The 17,525-nt window shown below is 30.7% G+C and overlaps 3 protein-coding genes across 3 annotated transcripts in view; all 3 read left to right on the forward strand.

Moving 5' to 3' along the window:
* Positions 1-1,209: 1,209 nt before the first annotated feature.
* On the forward strand, positions 1,210-7,742 carry LOC146535713 (solute carrier family 12 member 8). Its single transcript, XM_085192065.1, has 11 exons — positions 1,210-1,542; positions 1,625-1,805; positions 1,922-2,067; positions 2,693-2,921; positions 3,301-3,502; positions 3,941-4,175; positions 4,370-4,563; positions 5,219-5,318; positions 5,687-5,830; positions 6,027-6,205; positions 6,609-7,742. Exons 1-11 carry the CDS (start codon positions 1,354-1,356, stop codon positions 6,769-6,771), a joined length of 1,962 nt encoding a protein of 653 aa, XP_085048191.1. The 5' UTR covers positions 1,210-1,353; the 3' UTR covers positions 6,772-7,742.
* Positions 7,743-8,849: 1,107 nt separating this feature from the next.
* On the forward strand, positions 8,850-10,962 carry Spf30 (survival of motor neuron-related-splicing factor 30). Its single transcript, XM_085191213.1, has 4 exons — positions 8,850-9,096; positions 9,176-9,432; positions 9,991-10,137; positions 10,606-10,962. The coding sequence occupies exons 1-4, from the start codon at positions 9,055-9,057 to the stop codon at positions 10,874-10,876; spliced, it is 717 nt and encodes a 238-aa protein (XP_085047339.1). The 5' UTR covers positions 8,850-9,054; the 3' UTR covers positions 10,877-10,962.
* A 5,254-nt stretch (positions 10,963-16,216) lies between these two features.
* LOC146535715 (lachesin-like) overlaps positions 16,217-17,525 on the forward strand; it is a 66,331-nt gene continuing 65,022 nt past the window's right edge. Inside the window, exon 1 of the mRNA XM_085191214.1 lies at positions 16,217-16,690. Within this exon, the coding sequence (XP_085047340.1) occupies positions 16,525-16,690 (166 nt within the window). The 5' untranslated portion in view covers positions 16,217-16,524. The remainder of the gene's footprint in view (positions 16,691-17,525) is intronic.

Below are 17,525 nucleotides of genomic sequence, written 5' to 3' on the forward strand. Positions count from 1 at the left end.
GTCTCAAAGCTTTTTATTTGTTTTTGATGGAAAATGATAATGTTTGAAAAGCAGTTTTGATAATATTATATAGCAAACAGCGTCGCATCTTAATATGTAACAATATCTATAACGCTTGTACTGTTTGTTATAGGGGATTCAGTTTTGTTAATATCATATTGTTAGCCAATTATTTATTTGATTAATTTATTGTTATTTTAATTATAAATGTGTTTAACACCTATTTATTAAGGCACTAACACTGGGCTGGAGCAGTGAAGGCGAGTGTTGATATATTGGATTGGATAATTACCACCCGCTTACTAGTGGCCGCCCGCAACTTGTTTGCTTTTTCATTTCTATACTATTTACATTTTCTATCTGCATTGCTTGTGCGGTGGAAACTCCATTTGCACTTTGTTTTCCCTGGATGTAAAAATCTTCCAACCATCTCGTTAACAGTCAGACTCCGTGCCTACTACCTACTACCTACTACTGCGCCACAACGACCTCAATTTGCATTTATTTTAATTTGTCAACTTTAGCTGGTATAGAGGATACCACTATAATATTTAAAATAATATTATAGTGATCTTTTATCCAATATTTTAGATTTTTATTTGTTACATGTCAATCAAGAATTCCTATCATGATGAACAACTTTCGCTAGGGCGGTATTTCATTGTTTCTTATAGGTTTGTTGAACCTCAGGTGTTCTTCAACAGATGTTGAAAATTTTAAATGTTTACATCTTAATGAATAACGCTAATCAAGTCAAATGCGTCAAAATCAATTATAGTTAATACGCTACCTCCTGCCCAAGACTAATATTTGTCTAGAAATTCAGAATATGTGTTTAGATTCAAGTTTTATTACTATTTCTCCTCCCAAATACATTTTTAAATAATCATATTTTGACTAAGGTATATAATAAATATAGGTAGCTTGTTAAGTTAAGGCTTGTCCATAGAGTTGAGGGATGTAGAGCTAGAAACTTGGCAAGAATACTTTTCTATTCTTATATTTCAAATATTTATTTAAAACAACATTCAGAAACAATAATTTTAGATGTAACATCAGATAAAATTTATTTATTTCTTTCTACTACTTTTTACGTGATCGACATACAAACTTCCTCTTAAGTTGTCAGATAAAAAGTCTGTCATGAACAAAACCAACAGACTACAGTTCATAAAAAAATCCATTTCTTGTATTGGGTAATGGTTTTCGTGTTTTGACATTGACAGCTTAGACATGACAAACGTCATGTTTTCTCAAAAGTTTACGTTTTCTTTAATAACTAAGAAATCTGATTAAATGATAAATCAGATAATAAAAATATGAAATAAATTAGACCGTTATAAATTAAATACAATGGATCAGAGTAATAGATCAAGAAGAATCGATTTGGACGTAGATAGCTTTCGTAATGATGAACCGGGATATGACAGGGCTCGAATGCGAAGACAATCCGGTGGCTTTGTCGATTTGGGAAATGAATCACAATATGGAACGGGTGGGCATCAAGCTTCTGGAGCTAATGAGATTTTTGCGGACGTACAGGTATTGTTGAACAGTTAACTGATCCATACTGAAACATTTACTTTAATTGATATTGAATTTTATACACACTTTTATATACTAGGGAGATGCACCTTGGTGGAAGTCAAACTTTTTCATATCACAGCCAGTCCTCTTTGGAACATGGGATGGCGTTTTCACATCATGCCTCATAAACATCTTTGGAGTTATTGTGTTTTTGAGATCTGGTTGGATGGTGGGACAGGCTGGTCTTGTAAATGCTGTGCTCATAGTAATATTTACGGGTAAGCAACTTAGTAAGTTGTGTCACATTCATATTAAATTTAATAATTCTAGTCAATTATTAATGGCATAATACATATAATTTTTGTTTGTGATAATTAATTTTCTTTTGTTACAGTATTTGTAGCATTGATCTCAGTATTGTCTGCTGTAGGAATATGTGAAAGATGTAGGATAGAAAGTGGTGGAGTATATTTTTTATTAGCACATACTTTAGGTTCAAGACTTGGAGGTGCTTTAGGAATGGTTTATTGCTTTGGCCAGGTAAATAATCATTTATCTACTTAATCTTAGAGATACTTTTTTTATTAAATTATTCTCCTCATATGAATGATTCATCAATTGGTGATTAAGCTTTAATTATGGCAACAATGTGTTGGTTGTTTCATAGTGTCTTACTAGGTGTAAGACACTTTGTTACCTTACACCTAGTAAGACACTTTGTTACCTAATCCCTGCGTATTCATCTGTATACTCTGCTATATACATAATACAGCTAAAAAAAAATTGAATTATGTTATTGTACTAGTTCATTGAAGTACTTTTACTGTATTATTATCTTTATATACATATTTTATATGGGTGTTGTATATATTTAATGAATTATATACCACACCCATGTTATGTTTTCATATGCCTTTATATTTTTATATATTTGTATAATTTATATATAAAAAAAATATTTATGAGGTCATTGTAAACACATACATATTCTTGCTCTTGCATTTTTAATTTAGGCCTGCAAAATCTTTACAATCTCATCTATGGAAAGGTTTGGAACAAATCTATGTTAGAAATAAGTTTGCATTGGTAACAATATTCTTGACTGTGTATCAACTTAAATTATTAAGTGCAACAAAAACCATATGTAAAAAAATTATTCTTTCAGGCTGTGGGATGTGCCTTAAATGTATTTGGATTTGGTGAATCCATGGCTGATTTAGTTGGTACACAAAATACATGGGCAGCTCGAGGCTTTGCCGTAGCTGCCGTTCTTTTATTAGGCACTATAAACATAGCTGGAGTGAAGTGGGTGATCAAATTGCAGTTTGTACTTCTATTAGTCATTTTAATGGCAGCATTAGACTTCTTTGTTGGATCATTCACCACAGTGCCTGGTAAATAGAATTAAGAAATTTACATTAAGTAAAAAAAGTGAATGTTTATGTTCAGTTTTATAGTTTTTTGTTTTCTATAATAAATGAGAATCTGTAATCTATAATAACAACAGCTTTTTTTATAAATTTTGAATTTTCCTATCATTCAAACATAGTAAGAGGATATACTTCTTATAATCATATGGACAATGGACATTTAAGTCCAAAACCAAAATGTTATTTAGGTCCATAAATGATTTAGGCTCATATTTATAATCATACAATAAATTCATTACCTTGCTCTGGTAACAAGCACTCACTGCATTTATTTCCTTTACTCATTGCTATATGCAGAATAATATTTATGAACAGTAAATAAACCTCTAATTCTATTTTACAGATGTAAGCTTTAAAGGTTGGCTTGGTGGAACAATGGCAAATAATACTTGGACAAACTATCAAGATAATTACACTTGGTTTAAATGTTTTGGGGTATTTTTCCCAACAATAACTGGAATTTTAGCTGGTATCAATATGAGTGGGGATTTAAAAAATCCTTCTGTTAATATTCCAAATGGGTCTTTAGCAGCTATAGGAACCGGGTATGATAAAATAATTTTATATATTTTATGGTTTTAGCTGTATCCTGCCATATAAGACCCCATTTTTGTCCAATTTCGAGATATTGCCTGTTGAAAGAGCGATCTCAATACCGCTCTTTGTCTTGTTACCCCAATCACTAACTGATGAAATAGTCTTGCTTAGTTTCTTTTATCTTTCTATGTCTGCCAAACAACTTATTTAATATTCCAAAAATTAAACATATTATATATTCTGGATTTTAAATAAAATTGTGATGTTGATTTTGCAGAAATGTATATTTTAAGACAATACTAAACAAAATAATATATTTTTTTAACTTAAATACAATTTAAAATTGACAATAATCTGTAATGTTTGTGAATTTTATATTTCTGTTTGTTTCCCTAATAAAATATAAATAAATAAATAAATTAATTTTAAGTATTTTTTTCTTTCAGAACTTTCCTGTATTTAATGTTTATAATAACTTTAGCAGCAACAGTTACAAGGGAAGCACTTTTGACAAATTTCTCAATAACAGCAGATATTTCTGCAGTTAAAATATTACTTCTGGCAGGTCTGTACGTTAGTTCAATGAGTTCGTGCCTCGGCGCCATGTATGGAACTCCAAGGGTTTTACAGAGTATAGCAAATGAGAAAGTCATACCAGGTCTTGAAGCACTTGGACATGGGGTGAGTAAAAAAAAAATTTAATTACAAGAGCGACATAATGAATATAATTCAATCCTCCAAGTGGTACTCGAACCAACAAGTTTAACGTTAATAGTCCTGTACTGAAAGAAAAAAAATGAGCATTTAAAAGGTCGACAAATTATTTATTATTTTTTTCATATTATTATAACTGTCGTTTCTTCATTATTTCACAGAGAGGTCCAAACAAAGTGCCTATTTATTCAATGGTAGTAGTTGCAGTAGTGACAGTAACATTCATCATTATTGGAGACATAAACAAGCTTGCACCAATCGTCACTATGCCTTTTCTTATTACATATGCTAGCATTGATTATTCTTATTTTGCTCTTGCACAAACATTTGATTTGCAACATAAAAGAGAGATGAGGTATGACTTTATTATATGTTTATTTTTTCTTTGTATTGTTGTGATACAATATTTGTCCACGTTTTAAATTTCCCGATTTCAAATATTACATGAAATAACAGTTCGCGAGGCTTAAGCTGAGCTTTGCTTTTGTGTGAGTAATTATAAAAGTAGAGTCAGAAACAATAATAACATAATTAGAACATAAAACATGAATCTAACTTTATATCAATTGGAGTTGTATCTACAATTTTTTTTCGTTCTATTTGGTCACAATGTGACATTATAAGGTTTTTTTGTGATACCGTTTAAAGTCAGCTCTTGCTGCTTTAGGTCAAGTAAATCATGTTACATGTTTACACCTACACTATATAAAAGAAACACAAATACAAAGCTAGCTTAGCCTTCGCGAAGTCACGACCATATGTGTTTACATATGTAGGCGAAAAACACAATATATTTTATTATATTTATATTAAATACATATAAATATAATAATTCAGGACGCCATATTTTTTCACCGTAAATGTGAACTGAGAACAGAACTGAGAAGTTCAAAGCAAAGTATTCATTCATACATTTCTTGCTTAACTTTTTTTTATTTTGGCCCATAATAATACTTAAATATATAAAAATTTACTTAATTTTCAAAATAAAACTTGAACATTTTACTTAGATTTCAAGGACATTCTCAACGAGATACACAAATATATGGAGCGACTGGAAGTGATTTGGATTTGCTTTTTCCAGAGAGAATAAGGCATAAAACTGTTGGGGTATATATTACGTTTTTTTTTATTTATCACGTTATTTGTAGTATAAAAATTTTAATAAAATTTAATATCAGTTTTTTTTACTTCAAGCTGTAAATCGCATGTAGAAGGGTAGACAGAGCCTAGTGTTAAGACACTCTGTACTTTCGGAGGCATTGCTTCTTGAGTGGAGGAACACAACGACACGCTTTACCCAGACACCAAAGCAATTAAATGAGAATATTTTTAATATTTCATTTACTCGAAATGGAATCGAATCCAAAATCTTTAACGTTTATAGTTACATGCTTGACTGCGACGACGCCCCTGACTCTAGTAAGTGAAATATGTATTAAAAAATCAAAGATGTTATACCTGACTTTTATTTACAGGATTTTACTCCGTCCCCTACAGATTCTGCGATAATGAATGGGCGTACATCTAACGAGGAAGAGCGAAGACCGCATGTGAACGTGCACTCGAAAAATAAGAATTGGTACTCGCATCTTTGCAATAGATGGCTGTCGTTAGTTGGGGTAAATATAATTCATTTTGTTATACGTGTAATACCGCATAAACTAATAATAATAATAATCGAGATGTTGCTTATTGAGTGGCTCAATGCCGCGCTTTGAGCTAAAAAATAGTTTATGATCACTCTAAAATCACTCTAAACTCTTTATAAATATATTCGTAAAATAATGGAAACAATGCGTATATTTATATTTCCAGGTAGCTATCAAGTTATTACTAATGGTTTTAGTTCACTGGATGTATGCTTTAGGATGCCTATCTATTCTTTGGTTAATATGGTTATATATTGGTGCTGCCAATCCGGCTGTGAAACCCGGACGCGCTTCCGAATTCAGATTCTTCCATTGGCTGAAAATAGCTTTCCTTCAAGCTATTGGGTAAGAGTTAATATTAGATTTTACTATCATCATGTTTCAGGATACGAAAAATACTATATTACATACAATGGCAAAAATATATGTCCAAAAAGTGTATTCACAATGGCTCACTTAATCTTGACTAAAGGGATAGTAGTCTTTAGTCCATAAATAGTTAACACTTATAAAAATATATTGAAATAAAAAATATTTTGAATATTAACCTAGAACTGCCTTCCGATAACTAGACTTTGCAACCAAAAGTCTATATTATGGTCGACAAGTCCTGGCCGCTCTAAAGTCAGTTGCAGATGGCTTTTTTTTAATATCGCGCGAAAGTTTAGAAAACCTAACATCAGATCAACCACGACTCGTCGATCGTCCTGTATTTAAATAAATAATATTTTGTATGTAATATTTTCAGTAAACGTCCATTAGAATACGAACAATTAGTTGTAACGCCAGTGCACGCTGACATACCAGTAGAACAGGAACGGCTGAACGATGACAACGAAGACTTTGCATCCAGACGCCGATACCATCAGTCCACAGCTCTACAAAGTCACCTTGTCAGTGTAGATACTTAAGAATATTATTAGAAATAAATACAGCTCGACAAATACTTTATGGATATTGTGAGCATAGGCACGAGTCAAACTCATCGAGTGCCCAATTCTAAAATTGTATACATACAAACTAGCGCAGATAATAACACTTACGATGGTTTTTATAAAGTCTGAGATCGATCTTGAAATGCCGTTTTTATCTTGTGATTTATAAATTCGGGATTCGCGTCGCGCTCTACTGTACTTTGTTCTTATCGTCATGGAACACGTAGTCTCTGTGTATATATATATAATAATCCTTCGATTATTCATAATGTTATTGTAGAGCTATAAAAGCTTTTAACATGCCTTTCAAATTTTTGACAAAAAATTTTGAAAATAAATATTTTGATTGTATATTGTATTATATTATTAATATTACCTAATTTTACTTTATAATTTATGATATGTGTAATTAATATAGATTGAATACTTTAATTTTATATTTTCTTATGTTTTTCTTTGATAATGCATTTAATCTTTATAATTTTATTATTCCATCATTTATTTTAATTTATATTGTAAACCCATTATAATTTTCTCAACTTTTTCACGATTTAGTCGGTTTTAATAAATGCCCCGTCCCGAGACCCTCAGGAAAAAAGATATAATATAATATATTATATTATAACTCAAATATGATATTATCATATAATAGATTTTAATTATATTCACTCATGTATTTTTTCAAAAAGGCCTAAATTTGTATAAATATTATTACTAAGGCTTTATTGTGCTTTGACTGATATTTAAATAAAAAAAATATATTTAATTATCATTATATATTAAAGTAATATAAAATATTTTATGCAATACTTAATACATATTATTTTTAACGGCTATTTAAATAAGGAAGTAACTTGTAATTTTCTATGCATTACACCCTTTGCATTGTACTAATTTTAATTCGTGATTAAGTTATATTTTTTATTAATATACTGCAACTATTTAATGTGTTTTATTCTTTTGGAGACTGGTTTTTTTTGTTTCTCGATGTGTCCCGCATACTATTTAATGTTTTAATTTCTTCGCTCTGGTATGGAAATGAAACGGGATGTTGAGTTCTGCAAGTTCTTAAGTTCTCAACACGCACTATCTTCAAAATTTGGTGGAAAGTGCAGAGCAGAGTGTCTTAACACTAGGCTCCCTTTGCCAAACTTGCTACTACTTGCGAACAACTATTTTTTGGGTTGACTGTGTCAATTTGTGCTTTGGAAAATTTACAGAATTTTTTTTTGTATTGTGAATGTAGTACCAGTATTAAATTATATTTCAATATAATATTGTTCTATATTAAAAATCTATTAGCTTTGTTAAATTTAAAATATAATTTAGCCTAAAAATATTTCTATTCACCCCATTTAATGCAGTAAGTCAACCTTGTTTATTAAAATATGAACGAAATGTTGTTTAGTTCTTTTTTAACTTAAACTATGATAAAGGTACATCAAAGACATTATTTCATTTTCTCTAAAATAACTTACTTATACATAGCTTCACGCTTTATCCCTAGCGGGATAGTCAGAGAGAACGGAGCGCCAAACGCTACGGTATTTACCTCTCTACATACCTCTTTCGCCTCGTCCACTGTCATCAACCTCTTCGTACATGCCCTCCGGGGGATCCGCATGCTTTTTACGTGACTTTCCTCGAGTATCTTTGATACTGTATTTTCGTTTGCCCAAGCCAGCTGAGCACGTTCTTCTACATTCTTACTGCGACATCCTCGCTAGTACCTGCCATTCTCTGTATCTCTTTACTGTTAAGGCTCTGTTAACCCACTCTTTTCACTTGTTTTAATATCATCACACTGACTTTGCATTCCGTCCTCTTTTCATTTCTTTCAAATAACAGAACCTTTGTAAAATAACTTGGGGCAGTAGTAAATATTTTTAATTATCGAAATGTATTCGAAAATCATATAAATCTTACTTAATAAATTTTACTTTTTAAGATATACCACTTATTAATATAATTATCCATAAATGAATACGGTAAAAAAATCTATAAATGATGTTTGACAACTAATATAATATATTTTATCTATGCTTGTATTGTTATTTGTTGTTGTATAATCTGTGGGTAAAGTCATGGCTGTGAATTCGGAATTGTGATTTGTGACAAAATAGAAAAAGAATTGGTTTGCTTGTAACGAAATTTTTTACTTTTGTTAGAAAAAGTAAACAATATCTTTAAAGCAAAATAATATTTAAGTTCTTATATAAACTTAATGTGAATGTGATACAATAAAAATACGATTACAACATGGCTGATGATTTAAGAAACTACAAATTACAACTGCAGCAGGTAAGCTACCTTTGCTTATTATAACGCCCTTGAGTTAGGAGATGTAGTCATAACATTTTTAACTTAATTTCAATTAAAGGTTGAGGCGGCGCTGCTCACGGATCAGGAAAATGAGGAATTATTAAAACTAAAAGCGGATTTGGAAGAAGTAATAGAATTGACACGCGATCTTATAAAATCTCAAGAAGGTGATTCAAAAAGTAATATTCATAGTTCTAGTAATGATGATGATGTTACAGCTTCGCTGCTGGCTACCGACATCGGAGGTGTTGCCGAGTCTGCTCCCAAGTGGCGGATAAGCGAAAAATGTATGGCGAAATGGAAAGCGGATGGCATGTATGTCTGATCTGTTCTTTAATTTTTATAATTAATTGATACATCTTATATATTTAGATCTCTTAATCCATTAACTGATTTATAGTTATGACTTGTTAACAAAATTCACACAAAAGATGATAAACCAAATTACAAACATAAAAATCAAAACTAAAGCAAAAAAAAGTCAAAGCAGATATAGACACATACTTCTAAATGTTAAAGTATATTTATTGTAGAATAATTATATTTATAAAATGAGGTATGCAAATAAAAAAAATAGCATCATGGTAAGTTCAAAACTTGTCAGGGCAGGCAGAGGGGTTTTAGTGTCTTAGATGCCCTGCTTTTCCCACGATTTATGAGCTTGAGAGTTTGTTTTGAGCAGTCTCCTAGAACAGGGAAAGGAAAATATTTTTTTTATTTTATATCTGTTATAGTTATTTCCCTTAACTGAGAGGATCAAGCCCACAAATATTGAATTTAAAATTAGTACACACTGTTTTATTGTGCACCAATGACCTTATATTAAATTTGTAATATGCATATGTTGACTTATGTGTTTATTTGTGTATCTAGGTTTTATGAAGCAACTGTTGAAGAGGTGGGAGAAAATAGTCTAAAAGTTAAATTTAATGGATATTCTTCATTAGAAACAGTTTCAATATTGGATGTGAAATCCTTGAATTCTGGGACAAAAAGGCCATCAAGTGGAGATGAAAGCAAGTGAGTATTACCTTCAAAAGATCTATTTGATTTTTTAGTTTATTTTTTTCACATTGTATCCTGTCTATAGTAAGGTATACAAATATAATCTACTCTTAAGACATTCTATTTTGCTTATTATGAATTTTCTATTTATTAAATATAAAAGAATAAGTAAAATAAAAAATAAAAAATATCAGTTAATGAAAAAGTTATGCTACTTTAAATTTGGTATGGTATGGTATGGTACTTTAATTATGGTGTTCAGAGTGTGCCAGTTGAACCGCACCTTGATAGGTGTTGAGACATGTAATGTCTCGAAAGTTGGGCAGAATGTAGAAAATGGAGTGTTAAATTAAATACTCTAAGTTTGAAAAAATACTTTTTTTTGCTTTTGCAAAGAAGAAATTATCATTGCGTTTTATTATTGTTGTAAACATCAATAATGCTCATTTAAATTTTTTTAATAATATTTATATTGATTTCCAGACATGGAAAAGGCTATAATAGAGAATATTTGAAGAAGAAAAAGCAGAAAAAACAACAGAGGTTTAAACAGATTGAAGAAGAACGAGAATCAGAGAAAAATAAATGGCTTACATTTCACACTAAAGCTTCAAGGAAACCTGGTGTCAGGAATAAGAGTATATTTGCTTCTCCAGACAATTTGACTGGCCGAGTTGGTATAGGGACTTGTGGCATATCTGGCAAGCCTATGACTGAGTACACACCTGGGGAAAAGTGGAAAAAAGGAGGATAACTTTACTTATTTACTTGTAATAGTTTAATGTTAATCTAAATGTGTAATTAATAGGTTTTGTAAAAAATAAAAATATGCTATGGAAATTTTCGTTTTTTATTAATTATTCATAAAGTGTATTATGCAATGAAAAAAATTCAATATCTAAACATTGATAATATTAATAATATTTTTAAAACTGTTGAAATATTTTTTTATATTTTAAAATATATTTTAATTTAATACATATTTCAAATAATTACTTCTTTAAATAATGAAGATGAGGTTCTAATTCTGAAATGAAAAAAATCCTCGTATATAGCTACCTTTTCGAATGAGCAGTATGCTGTTGGCCCTACTGGCCTCTACAGTGCCACCAGGCTCTGGTAGGCGAGCTAGAAGAGTGAGAACACAGTGTCGCAAGGCCGTCTTCCTTGAGACTCAGACCGAGCTGGGTAGAGCTCTTGATGCCCTTTTGGAATTTTATTTGCGGCCTTCTCGCGCCGAGTTGGACCACAGAAATATTGAGACCTCATCTCCTCCGGGGACACTGCGTAGCGTTTGTCTGCGATTGTGTGTGGCTCTATACCTATACAGGGTGGTAGCGTCTGTACTCCTTTTACGGGAGCAGCATATAATTAAAAATATTTCAAACCCATACCTAAAAAAATAATTAAGATACATCAACAGTGTAGATGTAGGATTTTTTTTTCATTTCACGATGTTTATCTATACTATATTACGTGTGACGCAGTTATGCATAGATAGTAGATACCAATAACGTAAACACTACAAAAATACTTCTAAAGGTTAAACAACTTTGAACTTTGCCGCCAATACCTACGACTCGATTTCGTGAATGAGGCGTGTGCGGCGGTGTTCCTATGATAGGTTATGCCTGCGTGGGTCGTTCTTAACAAATGGAGTTTTATTTTACAACGATAATTTTATTAATTATGTTGTTTGAAAAAATAACTCTAATTTTTTTCAAAATCTCTTTTGTTTTAATTGTATTAGGTTCTTATAGAGTAGTTAAAATTGTGGTTTCATTTATTGTAGTGCTGACACTTCCATCCTGTATACTAGGATATGCTATGAAAGAAGAAGTAAAAGTAGTTACCTATCTATGATGGTATACAACACCAGATGAGGTCTGAAAGACAAAAAAAATAATTTTAACAAAAGTTGTTTAGCTCGATGATTACTTTTTAATGGTACAAGAGACAAAGATTTGGAATGTCTAATACGGAACTTTAAGATTTCTTACTCTGCCTATAAGTACTCAATTTGGTAAAAGATGGTAGCAATTTTGTTTAGCGTAATGAACATTTTTACACTTAAGTATATAGAGCCTTCTCACGTATATAATGATAAAAATTGAAATACCTTCACTAGGTAATAATTTTAACTGTTTAAAAATTAACTTCACATACGCTTATTTCCTGAGTAAGTTATAGGATTTGTGCTGAACTGGGATTGTTTGGATTGTGAAAGTTTGGAGCTCTTGTAATGAAAGTTTGAAATGAATAAATCTTAGTAACTGAAGACAAAAGATTTAATATTACAGTCCAAGTTAAATAAAACATCGATTAAGATTGTTATATTACAAATCCACAGAAAAAAAATAATTAACTTTTGCAACTCATCTCCCGTTAATTGAAAGTTTTGTCTCGATGCTGTCATGCATGAGGGGCGTTTCTTTTTTGTGATATTTATTTGAATACACAATAAAAAAAAATCCAATTTTATATAGTAAGTAATCGTGTGTTTTTATTTTAACTACGGCTCTAAGCCCTAGGAGAAAATAGTTTTCGAAATTTAATTGAGAAGACCAAAGACTTGGATGGTAAAACGAACCAAGTTTCAGTAAATTGTTTATTTTGGTTTCTGAATTGTGTATTAAAAATATTTATTACTTTTTATTATTTTAAGAAATTATTATATTAAGAATATAGATGATAAAAATATTGTTACATATTTAAGCTTTTAAAGCCCATAAAAATAATTTTCCCTCTAGAGGTTATGATTTGGACTTTAGGCAATGCCATGGAAACTCTTTAAGTGATTCTTTTGGTGTTTCGTTATGAGCATTATATATAAGATCAGCCAGACATGTATATTTTATTATTTTTTATCTTCACATTGTATCTCGCATAAGAAAGTAGGCAGAGAGAACTTGGAAACCTACTAATGTTATTAACTTCATTCCCATTAAAACACTTCCGTTCCCCACTTTCTGCCGAATTCTGGATGCATTGCGTGTTGAGAGGCGGAACTCAACGCCTCAGCGAGGAAATGAGAATATTAAATATTCACTCTACTCTCGCACTGCGCCATTCTAGGTCAGGTCTATTTATACATATAAATTATTTTTTAACAAAAAGAAAAACCGATTTGATATGATTTTCTTATAGATACCATTGTCAGACATGGACCAAAAAAAAATGGGACCACTCGGGAAGCTTCATCTTTCAAATATTTTTTTTTATCAAAATCGGTTCACCCAGTCAAAAGTTGAGGTAATAAATATTAAAAAAATATTAAAGGTAATGAGGTAATAAATATAAAAAAAAAAATACAGTCGAATTGATAACCTCCTTTTCTTACAGAAGTCGGTTAAAAAATAAAAAAATATAATATAATTTCCATATTTTTAGAAAATTAATAACGATGTCATTAATATTAATAAAGTGGATGAAATAAACAAACAATTAAAATATTCTGTCGTAATTTTTTTGTACCTATCTAAATAATGTGAAGCAACAAATAATAAATATTATTTTCTACTAGTGGCCGCCTGCTTTCCGCGGACTTTATAATGATTTCCATACTAATTTGATTTACTTCTTGTTATCATTGAAGTTAAGAGCCAAAATTTAAGACACTGTGTTGAGTGCCGGAACACAGCACCACGCTTTGTTTTCACGGAAAAGCTTTTTCTCATAGCTTAAATTAACGACCATCCGATTTAAAGTTAGATGCTATCGCTCTACACCACGATGGAGTCAATTTGATGGCATAATTTTTATTTTTCTACGAAAACTGCCTACTACAATAAATAATTTTTATTGTTCCGTATCTTTAAAGGAAAAAAGGAAACCTTATAAGATCACTTTATTGTCCGTCCGTCTTCCTGTCTGTCTGCCTGCCTGATAAGAGCTCTTGTCTCAGGAGATGTTGGAGATATCGAGTTCAAATTCAAACCATATACTCCGATCTATGGATATTTATATTATGTTTGCGAAGGCGGCAATATAAAAAAGCATAGATTCGTGTCATGTTACTATTTATTGATTACGTTAAATATTTAGTGTACCTACAGAGTACGGACACAGTTTCTATTTCATTTTATTTCTCTTACGTAAATAGTTCTTTAAAATATATTTTTTAAGCCTTTTATATAGATAAATATTTTTAATATTTCAATTACCTATATAGGTGTTTAATTTGTTTGTAAGAAAGTTGAAGTTAAAAATAAATCAGATGGTAGACCATCATAAATTGTTAGAATTTTTGATGTTAAGCGTGATACTATCACATATTGATTAATTTTTTTTTAAAATAGCTTTTAATTTTACATATAAATTATTAATTTACAAATATTATATATTTATACCTTTTAGATGATATAGGGGAATTGTGCTTAAGATGACATACTTTTTGTTTGAAGACAAATATTTCAAATAAATAAAATGATCTGAGAACAGCATATTGCGTATACTATTATATATTTCATAATCAACGAAATTATTTTAGTTTCAGAACAATCATCTTTCAAACATCATAAAAATAAACAAAAATCGCACTTATGTCGACTAGTGTAAGACGAAATATCTACAGGGTAAAATGACATACTTAGTATGTGGCATAAAAATGCCATCATTATTTGTCGAGCATAGTTCACAAATAAATAGTTTCTTCTTTGCTGGGGGGCTTTAAGGCCAGATTCATACATGTTGCAAATTTTATGAGGTTGGATTCCGTTATCAGTCACTTCCTTTTCCAAAAGGGAAATAAGCTTTGCCACATGCGGCTATTGAATGCCCTTGCTCTAGCAGCCTTATCCATGTCTTCTTGTGACCAATATATATTCGTTTGTAATTGCCAGGTATTTTGTCGGTAAAGCAAAAAAAATACATCGATTCTATTTATAAGGGTAAGACAGTATGCCATCTTATACTCACGTTTTGTATGTCATCTTACCCAATAGATATATGAATTTAATTTTAACCGTTGTGACAAAAGGTTATAGGCTAGGATGCGCTTTTAGCGTTAGTTGTGTCATATAATAATCCTATTTTACATTTATAATTAGTTCAAATAGAAAATCTTTATCTTACATGTCTTTTCGCCATCAAGCAAAAGCGAAAGAAAAATTTGTTGCAATTGAAAATAACGAAAACATGAATTACTTGCCCATCTGCATTAATTTGCACCCATACTGAATTTAAGCACTAGCTGCATCTACAGACACTCTCTAAAACGTCACAAGATCGAACTTAGCGCTATTAGTTTCATCAATATTGGTAGTGTGTCATCTTATCATAGTATGCCATCTTGAGCACAATTCCCCTAACATAAAAATACGAATTAATAAGAGTTTACGTTCAGTTTCTGTAAAATTTGTTTCTTAAAATCATAATAATAAACTTTTGCTAAGAGAGTATTTTCATGAAAATGTACGAGTTTCATTAAGCTCTTTATTTAGTTTGATGTTTTGTTTAATATTTTTGTTATCATGAGAGCTATCTTAATTTAAGAAACTTAGGAATACTTGCAAGAGAACCCAAAAAAAATAAATTCTACGAATAGCCTTAATGACAATATAAATTTTTAATTAGGTAAGTAGCATACATATAATATAAATAAGGCCTACGTTGTGTCGAAAAGTCGATTAAAATATAATTACATTAAGAATAGTTTAGACACCTATGTATCGGCAACAGTAATAACTAACAAATAACGTGGTACAATTGCAAGTGACCCTGTCACATTATTGACGACTGCTACAGCTAGTTTTTTAAGGACTGAAACTTTCAGGACATATAAGAAATTACATTATAATAATTCTTCTAATTTTCTTCGAGCTACACAGAGAACGCAGACGAATAATGAACTTTAAAAAAGTTTGCCAGAAACTGGTTTGAAATGTTTTCTTAAACATTTAGCGATTACAGCGTATTTATTTGGTTAGCAATAACTTATCAGATTCTTAATTACAGCCACGAAACCACCTGTCCGCTATCATCATTGTACATAGGCCTTCGCATATACTTCGTTGCGTCTTACGCGCGGTCCCTCCCCTGCGGTGCCATTGGTTAGCGGGAGTGGTGCGCGCGCAGTGGCCCTCCTAGCACCCGGCGTGAGGTGACGAGACTCCGGAGGAGCCGGTCGTGGCCGCGATGTGGACCCGCGGACAGTGCTACCGCGACTACGCTGCCATACTGTCGTCACCCAGTACTAAATATAGACGATCGACGCCCTCGTTCGTCGAGAGTTGCGAATACACAAACTTTCGATAACAATTTTCATCGAATGTTATTTGTTGCCAAAACTATTTATTTATAGATTAGTTATTTTTCGTTTATATCTAAATTATTTTTAAAATATATTAATTAGTGTCTTTTTTTTATAAATTATACTTTTTTAAAGTCACTTTGTGATGTGCGATGGCTAAGCGTGGAGCGTTTCGGGGCTGGAAAATTTTGCTATGTATGCGACGGCTAGTATCGGTATGCGCGTGGGCATGCGCGCTGACTGCAGCCGTCGGGGCGGATGCGCACGCTGATGTTGATACTTCTACAGGTCTTGGCGATAATTCTCTGACTAATTCTGGTAGGTTTTCATTTATAAAATATTTTTTTATAACATATAAAATATTTATATAAAGAATGGTAATACACGAATAAATTGGAGTTAGACTTTATAAGGTTTCATAAAAAGATTTATAGCTTTAATTAAGAATTATATATTTTATCGATGTTTTAATAAGCTCCACTGTAAAGATGCAATGGTAGAGATCAGTGTTGGTTATTGATTTTATTAGTATCTACAAATCTACCTCCAATTTGATATGTAGAAAACTACTTAAATATTTAAATGTAGATATAATACAGAATAAGTTGATATTTGTTTTACTGTACTGTACTTAGTATTTGTTGTATTTTCATATAATAAACTTTAAGTATAGCCTTCATTTTTAATTAATTAAAAAATATATTTATTGAACTATGTAATTATTTAATATTGAGGTACTGCGCTTGATGATTGTATAAGTATCTACTAAATAATATTAATTTCATTTAGTAAAGTCCCTAAAAAAGAATAATATTTCAAAAAAATATCCGCTAATGTTGAGTATTGTTTTTACTTTAAAGTGTACTTTTATTTATAGCTAATACGTAATAATATAGGAATATTTTTAATATTTGATGAGCAATTGTTCATTGATATTTAGTAAAAATTTAAATACAAATTATAAAAAAAAATATTGAAAAATGTTTTGAGCGATACATTTTAACTTTCAATAGCAGCTCTATTTTATTTTTTGGACTTCCTTTTTTAGCAACTCGAATTAAGATAAGCTTTTAAAAAAATATATTTTACTATTTTTTTTCTTAACATTCATATTTTAGAATTTCACAGATATAAATGGTAGCTAGTTTTACTT

This window comes from Heliconius melpomene, chromosome 10, assembly GCF_056956725.1.
Source record: "Heliconius melpomene rosina isolate 202511_hmr_F chromosome 10, ASM5695672v1, whole genome shotgun sequence".
NCBI lineage: Eukaryota > Metazoa > Arthropoda > Insecta > Lepidoptera > Nymphalidae > Heliconius > Heliconius melpomene.